The sequence below is a fragment of the Mixophyes fleayi genome, chromosome 3, assembly GCF_038048845.1.
Source record: "Mixophyes fleayi isolate aMixFle1 chromosome 3, aMixFle1.hap1, whole genome shotgun sequence".
NCBI lineage: Eukaryota > Metazoa > Chordata > Amphibia > Anura > Limnodynastidae > Mixophyes > Mixophyes fleayi.
In genome coordinates, this window is record NC_134404.1 from 224,976,425 (window position 1) to 224,988,632 (window position 12,208).

The 12,208-nt window shown below is 40.6% G+C and overlaps 1 protein-coding gene across 1 annotated transcript in view; it reads left to right on the plus strand.

The window, feature by feature from the left end:
• The window catches only part of SLC2A12 (solute carrier family 2 member 12), a 55,140-nt gene that overhangs the window by 39,052 nt on the left and 3,880 nt on the right, over positions 1 to 12,208 (plus strand). Inside the window, exon 4 of the mRNA XM_075203194.1 lies at positions 8,434 to 8,566. Within this exon, the coding sequence (XP_075059295.1) occupies positions 8,434 to 8,566 (133 nt within the window). The remainder of the gene's footprint in view (positions 1 to 8,433; positions 8,567 to 12,208) is intronic.

Genomic DNA, 12,208 nt, shown 5'->3' on the forward strand with positions numbered 1-12,208 from the left:
TTGGGATAGGTTAAATATATTTTAAGTGGACAACTCCTTTAAGTGTACTCTATCGGGCTCATTCAGAGCTGGGCTGGACATACATTCATTTTTCTTGAGTAAGATAAGCATTTCCATTTTGCAAATGTGCACCAAAAATGCATACTGATACATTCATATATAGTTTTTTGCATATCATTGACTTATGTCTGGAGATCAGCAGCGGTAGGCAAGATTAGACTAAGCACATTAAGGACATACTTGCATATTTGTGACAAAATTAGATGTGAATGCATCAGCAGATGCACCTTCAAGAAGATCTCCTGTGGATTCTGTAGGGATGGTGCAGTGAGATGCAATGATGATCATTATAGTACTATATATCCTCTTCTGATTGGCTCATTGTGCATTGACCCCTCCAACTTACTCTACTTAAATCATTAGCATTGTGACCCATTCCCTCAAAAATTGGTATGTCCCTGTCTCCTGTGCTCATTCCCCCTCTAACTAAAATCTGTAATCTATCTCTTTCTACTGGTATTTTTCCATCACTATTCAGCATGCAGTGATTACTCCCATTTTAAAAAAAACAGAATTCTGACCCTAAATCTCTCGTAAATTACCGCCCCATCTCCCAGCTCCCATGCCCCTCCAAGCTTCTCGAGAGAATTGCCTACACTCGCCTCACACACTTTCTTACAGCAAACAACCTGTTGGATCCTCTTCAGTCAGGCTTTCGCTCTCAACACTCCACAGAGACTGCGCTGACCAAAGTTGTCAATGATTTGATCACAGCAAAAACTAATAACTATTACTCTCTTCTAAGTTCTCCTGGATCTCTCTGCTGCATTTGACATTGTTGACCACTCTCTCCTCATACAAACGCTACAATCCCTAGGTGTTGAAGGCACTGTCCTATCCTGGTTCTCATCCTTAATTTCTCTGGATCCACCTCTGCTCCGCTTCCTTTATCAGTTGGAGTACCACAAGGCTCAGTCCTAGGTCCTCTGCTATTCTCTATCTACACCACTTCTCTTGGAAAACTAATAAGCTCCTTTGGATTTAAGTATCATCTCTATGCGGATGATACACAAATTTATCTATCATCTCCTGATCTTTCACCATCTGTGTTGTCTCGCGTTACTGACTGTCTTTCTGCCATTTCATCTTGGATGTCTTCTCGCCAACTCAAACTCAATTCAACTCAGCTCAAACTGCAATTTTATTTCTAATGGTAATTACTACAGCCTTATTGCAAGTTGTCCTTTCACTGTTTGTTTGTTTAAACCTTTTACTGCTAAGGTTTGTTGGGGGGGGGGGGGGGGGGTTATTGAGGGCTTGATTAAAGAACTCTGATCACATGTGTCTGTTAAGCAGATATATTCATAGTAGAATGGCTGCTTAGTTAGTGTGTATAGCTCTAAGTGTGTATAGATACAAGTGTGAAACAAAAAATTTAAACAGCATAATTCGGAGTTATACCGGAGTTAAACAGGAGGAAACAGGAGAAGAACATTCTGCCTATTAACACAGCTTCACAAGGACAACTGTAAGTATTCACCTGAAACTCCATATTCTACCTCTGATGTTTTCAACTCACCCTGGCTACAAGCTACATGCAACATGAAGACTGTTTTGGACTCTGATCTTATTTTCTTCTCATCTCATGAAAGTTTGTTTTATTTATCAGTTTGTTTTCAATGCAAAATCCACTCTGTTTAAACAGACTGCTGTACTACTTGCTCAACCACTCCCTACCCATGCTACAGTTATTTCAGTCCCCTATCTCAGCACTGTACTTCAATTCTATTTAAGCTCTGTCTCCCATCACAAGTAGGAAGAAATTATACTGTCTTTCAGTTTCAACCACCCTCCTCTCTCATGACTCTGCAAAAATTCAGCTATTCAATTGCCTGCTCTTTATTACTCCCCATTCAACACTTCCACCCACTTCCCCACATGGCTCCCCACATCATTACTTTATACTATCCAGACATCCAGGAATACACTACATTTGCTGCATCCTAGCTCTGCACTACTTATCTGATTACACTGGACATTGCAATTAGGCATTTCCTTTAATTCCTCTTTTTTGCTATTTGACTAATAGTCCCAATGCTTGCCAAAATATTTTTCTTTACCTCTTTTCATGGCATTATTTTTAGGACTATATCATCCCTCATCCATCCTGCAACACACACCTCTGTCCACATTGCCCCTTCATTACTTCACTCACCTCTAGTGAACACTCATGGATTCTTTTGCTATTTAAATTCAATAACTTTAACAGTCTCACCCTGCTGCCAGAAACTAAAAGGACACACATCTTACAATCATCTTTCCTACCTTTCTTCCTCCCTGCTTCTTTTAGCTGGTGATATATCACCTAATCCAGGTCCCCCTCACTTCTCCCACACACATATATCTGAACACTACAGAAATCTAGCAAACCTCAAACACATAACCTGTCTCCCCTCTCTTCCAAAGTCCTTTAAATGTGCCCTTTGGAGTGCATGCTCTGTTTCTAACAAACTTACCTCCGTACATGATCTCTTCCTCTCATACAACCTCAACCTTCTAGCAATAACAGAAACATGGCTCACGCATTCAGACACTGCCTCACCTGCAGCCCTCTCACATGGTGGTCTCCATTTCACCCACACCCCCTAGACCAGGAGGCAGACAAGGAGGGGGGGTTGGACTACTTCTCTCCCCACAGTGCACATTCACAGTTCTACCAAGTGTCCCATCACTCACATTCACATCTTTTGAAGTACATGCTGTTAGGATTTTTAACCCATTCTCTATGCGTGTTGCTGTCATCTATCGCCCCCCTGGTCCACACCAACAATTTCTTGAACACTTCTCTGCATGGTTCCCTCACTTCTTATCTACTGATATCCCCACCATCATCATGGGTGATTTCAACATCCCTATTTCTAATCCACGTTCCAATGCTGCTTCCAAACTACTCTCTCTAACCTCCTCACTTGACCTCTCCCAGTGGATTGAATCCACTACTCATCAGGATGGCCACTGTCTTGATCTTGTTTTCTCTAGACTATGCTCAGTTTTTGATTTCCTTAACACTCTTTCCCCTTCTCGGATCATCACCTTATTAGATACTCGCTCACCCCCAGTTCTTTACCCTCCCTAGTGTCAAACTCTTCCAAGCCTCCTCGTACCCGCAGGAATATCAACGCTATTGATTTTCAACAGTTTTCCATCTCTCTCCAACACCTTCTCTCCCCAATTTATACATTTTCCTTCCCTGATCGGGCAGTACCCCATTTTCATCAAACCCTAGCAACTGCCCTGGATCAAGTGGCTCCAGTGACACTACATACTTCGCGTAGAATTCGTTGCCAACCGTGGCACACTACAGTAACACGAACTCTACAAAAACTTTCTCGTAAAGCAGAACGTCACTGGCGTAAATCTTGTGCCTCTAATGATTTCATCACATATACTAATATCTATCACTCCTACAGAAATGCTCTGGACACTGCTAAACAAGCATACAACCAATCTCTCATCTATGCTCAGGCTTCTAACCCCAAACGCCCCTAACACATTTAACTCTCTTCTGAATCCTCCTGCCCCAAATCCTCCAACTAACATCAAGGCACAGGATCTTGCTTCCTATTTCAAGGACAAAATTGATAAGATCAGGCTTGAAATGATATCATCTCCCTTGACAAGCAATCTGCTCAATTCCTTTGTAGCACCCTCTGACACTCTCTCTTGATTTGATCCCACAAATTAAGAGGAAGTTTCTACTCTCTTCTCATCTTCCTACTCTACCTCCTGTCCTCTTGATCCCATTCCCTCACAAATTGGTATGTCCCTGTCTCCTGTGCTCATTCCCCCTCTAACTAAAATCTGTAATCTATCTCTTTCTACTGGTATTTTTCCATCACTATTCAAGCATGCAGTGATTACTCCCATTTTAAAAAAACAGAATTCTGACCCTAACTCTCTCATAAATTACCGCCCCAGCTCCCATGCCCCTCCAAGCTTCTCGAGAGAATTGCCTACACCCGCTTCACCCACTTTCTTACAGCAAACAACCTATTGGATCCTCTTCAGTCAGGCTTTCGCTCTCAACACTCCACAGAGACTGTGCTGACCAAAGTTGTCAATGATTTGATCACAGCAAAAAATAATAACCAATACTCTCTTCTAATTCTCCTGGATCTCTCTGCTGCATTTGACACTATTGACCACTCTCTCCTCATACAAACGCTACAATCCCTAGGTCTTGAAGGCACTGTCCTATCCTGGTTCTCATCCTACCTATCTAATCGCTCTTTCAGTGTTATTTTCTCTGGATCCACCTCTGCTCCGCTTCCTTTATCAGTTGGAGTTCCACAAGGCTCAGTCCTAGGTCCTCTGCTATTCTCTATCTACACCACTTCTCATGGAAAACTAATAAGCTCCTTTGGATTTCAGTATCATCTCTATGCGGATGATACACAAATTTATCTATCCTCTCCTGATCTTTCACCATCTGTGTTGTCTCGCGTTACTGACTGTCTTTCTGCCATTTCATCTTGGATGTCTTCTTGCCAACTCAAACTTAATCTTTCAAAAACTGAATTAATAATATTCCCACCCAAAAACAGAAGCTTTCTGCCTGACATTTCTATTTCTGTTGATAACATGACCATAAATCTGACCCGCAAGCTCGTTGCCTAGGTGTAATCCTTGATTCACAACTTTCGTTTATTCCCCACATCAACTCTATATCTAAATCATGTTACATACACCTAAAGAACATTTCCAGAATACGCACATATCTGACACAAGACACTGCAAAAACATTAATTCATGCACTCATCATCTCCCGCATCGACTATTGCAATTCCCTCCTTACTGGTCTTCCCAAAGTCAGACTTTTACCCCTACAATCTATTTTGCACGCAGCGGCTAGATTGATTTTCCTTACAAACCGTTACTCCTCTGCTGAGCCACTCTGTCAGTCTCTACATTGGCTGCCTGTATTTCAACGAATCCAATATAAAATTCTTCTACTAACATACAAGGCCATCAACAAAATTGCACCGACATACATTTCCTCACTTGTCTCGAAATATCTCCCTACTCGACACCTCCATTCTGCACAAGATCTACGTCTCTCCTCCACTCTCATCACATCCTCCCATTCTCGGTTACAGGATTTTTTCCGGGCTGCACCCACTTTGTGGAATTCCCTCCCACGCACATTAAGACTTTCCTCTAGTCTTCAAACCCTCAAGCGTTCACTGAAAACCCACCTCTTCAGACAAGGTTATGATATTCCTCAACCATCAACTTAATTTCCCTAGATTACCCAATTACCATCCTCTACACTGCTAACGTAGGACAACAACCCTCTGACCAACATTGCAACACACATAGCCCACTCAGTACTTTTACTTTTGCAGTCCTGCTGGTCCATTGTGCAATATGATGTAGCACATGCCCTTGTGTTTCTAACTCCCATTGTCCTATAGATTGTAAGCTTTCGAGCAGGGTTCTCTTACCTCTCTGTCTGTATGTATTACCCAGTATTGTCTTATCAATGTTTGTTCCCAATTATAAAGCGCTACGGAATTTGCTGGCGCTATATAAATAAATGTTGATGATGATGATGATTGTGGCTATATTAAATGAAGTTGCGCGTTACTTAACTGGTATTTTCATTTGGACTACTTCAGGAAAGAAGATTTCCACTGAATCAGTGGTAAACAACAAAGTGAGGGTGTTTGTATTTCGTTACATTTTATATGGAAAATGCAACGTTCACATTTAAAATAACACTGTCACTGACACTATTCTGCAGGAAAGAATTTTCAAATTTGATTTTCAAAAGTGATAACAACAGGTGTTTTTATATAATTTAATTTGTATTTGTTTTTCATTATATTATTATGTGTTGTACAAATAGGGTTTTGCAAATTTTTACGTCTGCATTTTCTGCTATCAAGCCATATCTCTACGATATCTCTATGCTATTGCGGGGCATAAGTGTATACACTTGTTATACCTGATGTACACCTCGCACAAATGCTACTGTTTCTGAGCTGGATGCATATAGAGATGTGTCCAACATAACATATTCACGCACATACTCTTTGTTATGTGCATCTATTCCTGTGTATGTTTGGAATGCAAATGAGCCCCTATTTCTACAAATCATGTATAAGATTGATATACACTACATGTGTTGGTCATAATTCTGATCATTTGCATATTAAAAACATTATTTTAGTAAATGCTTCACAAAGCATGCACAATAGTAATATATAGTAAGAATTATGTTAAGATTACAGAGGAAGACAAGTAATACTAATTGTACATCCATACAGAATAAGTAAAGGTGTTGTGAATGAAATCCAGACTACAAAACATCACTAATGGTACTGTACAGTTTTCCTTATATAAATTCTAAAAATAGTTTTAGAATTGCACCCAATTTCCAAAATAAAAAGTTGTATTATGTAGGTGCTCATAATACAAAATAATATATATATATATTATATACAGGGCCGCCATCAGATATCATGGGGCCCGGTACATATTACGCGGGCCGGGCCCCCCCGATGAGTGCCCCTTCCCGATGAGCGCCCCCTCTTCCCCAAACAGAAAAACCTGGAAAAAAAAAAAGGGTAAAATATACTTACAGTTACAAAGATGTTGCAGCTGCTCCCTCTTCTTCTGCGGCGGCGGGATCATTGTGAAGGAAACATCACATGATCGCAGGGGCGGAGCAATGATTCCCCTGCGATAATGATTGGCAGCTGCCTGGCTGTCACAGGCAGATCACATGATCACAGGGGAATGATTCCTCCACCCCTGCGATCGCATTCTGCTGCCTGGCTGTCACGCTGACAGCCAGGCAGAAGACAGCAACAGACGGCAGCGCAGACCAGCGGAGACTGGAAGACAGCGGGCCCCCTGGTAAGTATGTGTTGCACCGCCGCCGGGGCCCCTGGTGAGCCCGGGCCCGGTACAACAGTACCCCCCGTACCCCCCTGATGGTGGCCCTGATTATATTTACTAACCTCTATAGTCAGAGGAAGGGGTACAATACCATGGCCATTCTAAAAAGAAGAAGAAAATGGTGAAGACAGGAGACACCATACAGCTATAGGTTAGGGATATTTCTTTGGATTTCATATTCAAGCTAAATTCACAAAAAGCAAAAGCACTTTAAAGGCTTTTCACTTCCTGGGTATTTGCACTCTTTGTATTCCCCTTGCCTTGTAGTAAATAGGAGGATTCCCTGCACTGGGACCCTTGTTGTTCCCAGAGCTGCAGTGCATAGCTTATCTTAAGAATGCTGCTACATATTACAGTGAAAAAGAACTCAATCTGTTCAGCCCTATTCAGTATAGCAAAATAAGTGCTCTATACTGAACTAATGACTGGGTGTATTGGGTACTGCACTGTAAGCTGCAGTCCTGGCTTTCAGCTCGGTACAGCTTAAGGTATTTGCTACAGGGGAGAGGCAGGGCAAAATATTGGCTGGAGGTTGAATAACAAACCTGACACAAAATACAAACACTTAAATCCTTCCAAACCAGTATATTCACATACCTCTTTTAATTAAACTTATCTTGCTGGGGGTACTGCTGGGAGGGTGGTAAGTTCCAGGACCCACACTAAGTACTAACAATATTAGATATGCAGTCTGCACACAGTTATTTTTCTAAGCATTTATTGTTACTTCACATTAACATTTCGATGGTGATCCCACCTTCATCAGAAAATGATTGCAACAAGATCAAATAATGCAATTTATGAGTTCAAACCCCAGTCAGATTGAAGATGTGAAGTGTGTCATTATTAGGAATCATTGCAGCGCCTAGACCTTAAAGGAGCATTACCGCCTGGAGCTAATTAGCCCCTCCCCCTCCCCAGAGCCTGTGGCTCTGTGGTCCTTCTCACAGAAGGGCAGAAAAGGGGGGGATGTGAGTGGGAGGACCAATTAGAAGCCTCAATGTCTATATTAAAGTTTTGAACAAAAATGTTTACCAATTTAGGTAGTAATGCAGCTTTGATTCATGAGAACTACTATAAATTAGTTACTATATACATATTAATTAATAAAAAAAAACAGAAGATATACCGTGAAACAGCTTTTGAAAGGTCTAACGCAAATATCAATATAAATATCAAACCAATGTAACAAAATGACAGTACGTCACCAAGAAACATAATGCTGAGAGCTGTATCCTAATACTATTGAATTAATGTTATTATAATTCAAAATATATTACTACTAACAATTAATATAGACAATATTAATATAATGTATCAAATTACAGTATTGTCATCAGCAATTTCAGACACAATTATTTTCCTAGTCAGGTACAACTAAACAACATTTACTTAATAACACATTAGAAATATATTTTCAATTTTGGCAGTGGTAATTTAGCTTGATTTTCTTTCTTTTATTACGAACAGAGTCTCTTGGACTGCCCTGGATGATTTTTAGTTATGCTGTGATGAGCATAGGGTCCTTGGTGTTTGTTATAATGTTTGTCCCAAACACAAAGGGAAGGCCACTGGAAGAAATATCTATGGAATTGGCAACCAGGTAGGTGCATTTGTCTACTCTTTAAAATTATGGTCAACTGAAATGCTCTGAAGGGCTTGGCATGTCTCCATGTGGTGTGTCCTTCCCTCAGCACAGCATGGGGTATAATAGTCCAGCTTTCTATTTCAGGCACAGTTGTGAGCAGAAATATTGGCATCGTTGCACTTTTTTCAAGTAACTCACAATTCTCTATAAACATCAGCTGAAATTAACAGTATTTGGTCTCCACAATTCTTTCTCTTTCATATTACATATCCTTTGTTTTTGATTCTAAATTTATTAATGTATATCCTTTTAAATAAAAAAAAAAAAAAAAAAAAAGAAATGGCATTGACACCTAAGACTTAATATTTGGTAGCACAGCCTGTGGTCAATCATCCGCTTCCTATAGCCATGGATGAGCTGCACCTCCGTACTGTCGGTTTACTTCACTCTTCTGCTCCAGTTCTCCCAGATTTGAAGGGTTCCTTCTGCCAACTACTATTTTCAGATTTCTCTACAGATGTTATATGGGATGCAGATCTGAGTGTAAATGTATCAAAGTGCGATTTTGCAACTCAAGCGATTTTCTCGGGAGAGTTGAAACTCGCCGATGTATGAAGCTGAGATTTCATGGAAAATCGCCAGAGATCAAACTCACCACTGTTTGCCACTGCAGCTATACAAGTCTCCAATGTATGAAGCTGCGAGTAAGCAAACTCAGGAGAGTTTGCTTCAAAGCACGCCAGATACAACACGCTGCTTGATAGCAGCGTGTTGTACAAACACATCACTGTTACACTGCCCTGGCAGTGTTAAAATGTTAAAGAATAAATAAAAGTTGAAAAAAAAAAGCGTGGGGTCCCCCCTCTATTCATGCTAAACCCTAGTGCTGCCTGACTAGTGCTGGTCCCGTGAAAATCGGGGAAACATTTTGCGTGGGGTCCCCCCGATTTTCACTTTTACTAGGGTTAAGCAGGAATAGAGGGGGGACCTTACGCTTTTTTTTTTTTTCACTTTGATCTATTCTTTACAGTTTTTACAGCTGCCGGCTCCGGCAGCTGTATGACAGGGCAGTGTAACAGTGATGTGTTTACAACTCACTGTTACAACACAGGATAGTTTGCCAAACACAGGAGAATTAGCTAAACTCGGGAGTGTTTACATCGCACAAAATTGCCAGAGATGACCAGTGATTTTGAACATCAGTGTCAAAATTGCAGCTTGATACATTTCATTTTTTTTTTTTTTCAAAACTCGCACGTAAACACCCGTGATTTGTAGCGATTTAAACACGCTGTCAAACTCGCACTTACCCCCTGGACTCATTGCAGTCTAGTGTCTTGTCTTGAACCATTCCTGGGTGATTTTTGAAGTGTGTTTAGAGTTATTATCCTGCTTGAAGACCCATGACCTTTGATGGAGATCAAGTTTTCTGACTCTGGGTTCACTCTAAAATGACCTGGTAATCTTCAGATAACATGATGCCAATCACACGTTCAAGGCACCCATTGCCAGATGCAGCACAACAGCCCCAAAACATCACCAAGCTTTTCCATGTTTGACTGTAGCTTCATTTGCTTTCTGTAATCATAGGGATGATGTCCAGAAGACATTCTCCCAGAAGGAATTTTGCTTGTTCAAGTGTATTTTTGGCACACTCCAGTCAGGCTTTCTTATGTCTCTCTCTTAGCAGTGGGTCGATCCTGTGTGAGTTGAAACTGTTGATCTTTGTGTCTGAAGGTAATCTTGAATCTGACAGTTGCTTTCTTTACTTTTGGAACAATCCTCCACTGCAATCTTCAATCTTCAATTCTCTTGTGGCCTGTTTCAGGGAGTATGGCTAAAGTGCCATAAACCTTGAATTTCCAGATAACATTACATACAGTAGAAACAGGAACATCTAGGTTTCTGGAGATTGATTTGGAGCCTTGAAAATGTCCATGTTTGGCTACAATCTTCTGTCTGACCTCCTGAGACAATTCTCCTGCTTTTTTTTCTCCCATGCCTATTGCAGTACAAACAGTGACACAAAACACAAGAATGAGTCATTTCTCTATTCAAGCTTGTTTAATGAGTAATTTTTTAAATGCAGACACCACAGATGAGTTCAGTTAAATAGTAAAGGAGAATCACCTGCTTGAAATCTAATTATTTCTAACTGCTTCTAAAGGATGCAAATAATTTTTTCAGACCCATTTAAGGATTTCTGTCAGGTATAAGCTAAGACTTGTTATCCTATAGTTTAGTGCAGAATTACACCTTTTATCAATATTGGGCGAAATGTCAGTGTTCCAAGGGTAGGGGTATATCCAAACGTTGTCAAACCACTGTAGTGCGAAGAAGTATGTTGATCAGACGAGCGTTCCAGCCTGGAACGCACGCGCCTGGACCAGAAGTTCGGTCCCTGAAGTGAGTGCTATTGACCGACGCGTTTCGTCACCTAGGTGACTTTCTCAAGGCTATTGTGTAGTACACAATAGGGTGACTTTCTCAAGACTATTTTGTAGTACACAATAACCTTGAGAATGGCGTTGGCCAATAGCACAATGGTCTTTTGCATTGTTTGGCCGTGCTAAGTAGTGAGGCTGTCTCCTACTCTGCCTCATTCTTCACCATAGCAGCAGGCCCTCAGCTTTGATGTTCTCTAAGAAGTCTGCTGGGCTGAGATGTTAGACACCGGGATCCCTCTTATCCACATAATGGAGCATGATTACCCCTGTATCTGGGGATTTAAACTGTCCTCCTGATATAACTCTTTCCAGCCTTGAACACTCAGGAATAAATCCAGCGACCGGTGCTTACAGTCTCTGTGGTGCCGTTGGGCTGTGGACCCTAATGTCTCCAAGTGACAATAGTTCCTTTAGGGAGGGACATGTTACAGAATCTAGCATTGCTTAGAGAACCCAACATTTAAAGACTGTGTAACACTAAACATTTCAAACACATAAAGCAGCATGTACATTTATATAACCATAATAATGAGTACTAGATGATGCTAAGCGTTCTTTACCTTTATTGTCAGGTGGCATCCTCTTCTTGCCACTGTTCCGAATTAGAAAGATTTTTTGAAGAGGACTGAACATATTGTAGTATTCTCAGAGCTGCAGTGAAAATTATGAGCAAGCTGCACTGTTATCCACCTCCCAACCTCAGGCAACAGAGGGCTGAGACAGTTGTTTTTTGTTTGTTTTTTGCGACTTTGCTTGTCCACAGTTTAAAACAATCTTGTAGTTATTTCTCAACTTGTAACTAACCATGTGAAACATTGGTAATGACCTTGATACTTACCACAGTAATAAATCATTGTCCTTTAATTAAAGTCATAGCCAGTTAGCTTTACAACACCCAATGAGGTCACTGTCATGTGTAAATCAAAAGAGGAAAGAGCAAGTTGAGTACTCAATAAAGCTCTTATGTTCCAGTAACAAAATGTCAACAAGTTGCATTATATAAACACAGACTTTTACCTGTAAGTAAATGACAATTAGCATGATTATGGTGATTATTTTATTGGGACACTTTTCAAATATAAACAAACAAGTATTAAATGAATCACTTAGTGTTATTCTATTTTCAGTAATGAGCAGAGAGGAGTGATTTTCATACAGGTCGGTACTACACCCTAAAAGTGTCCCAAGAGCTCTATTTTTGCTGAATTGA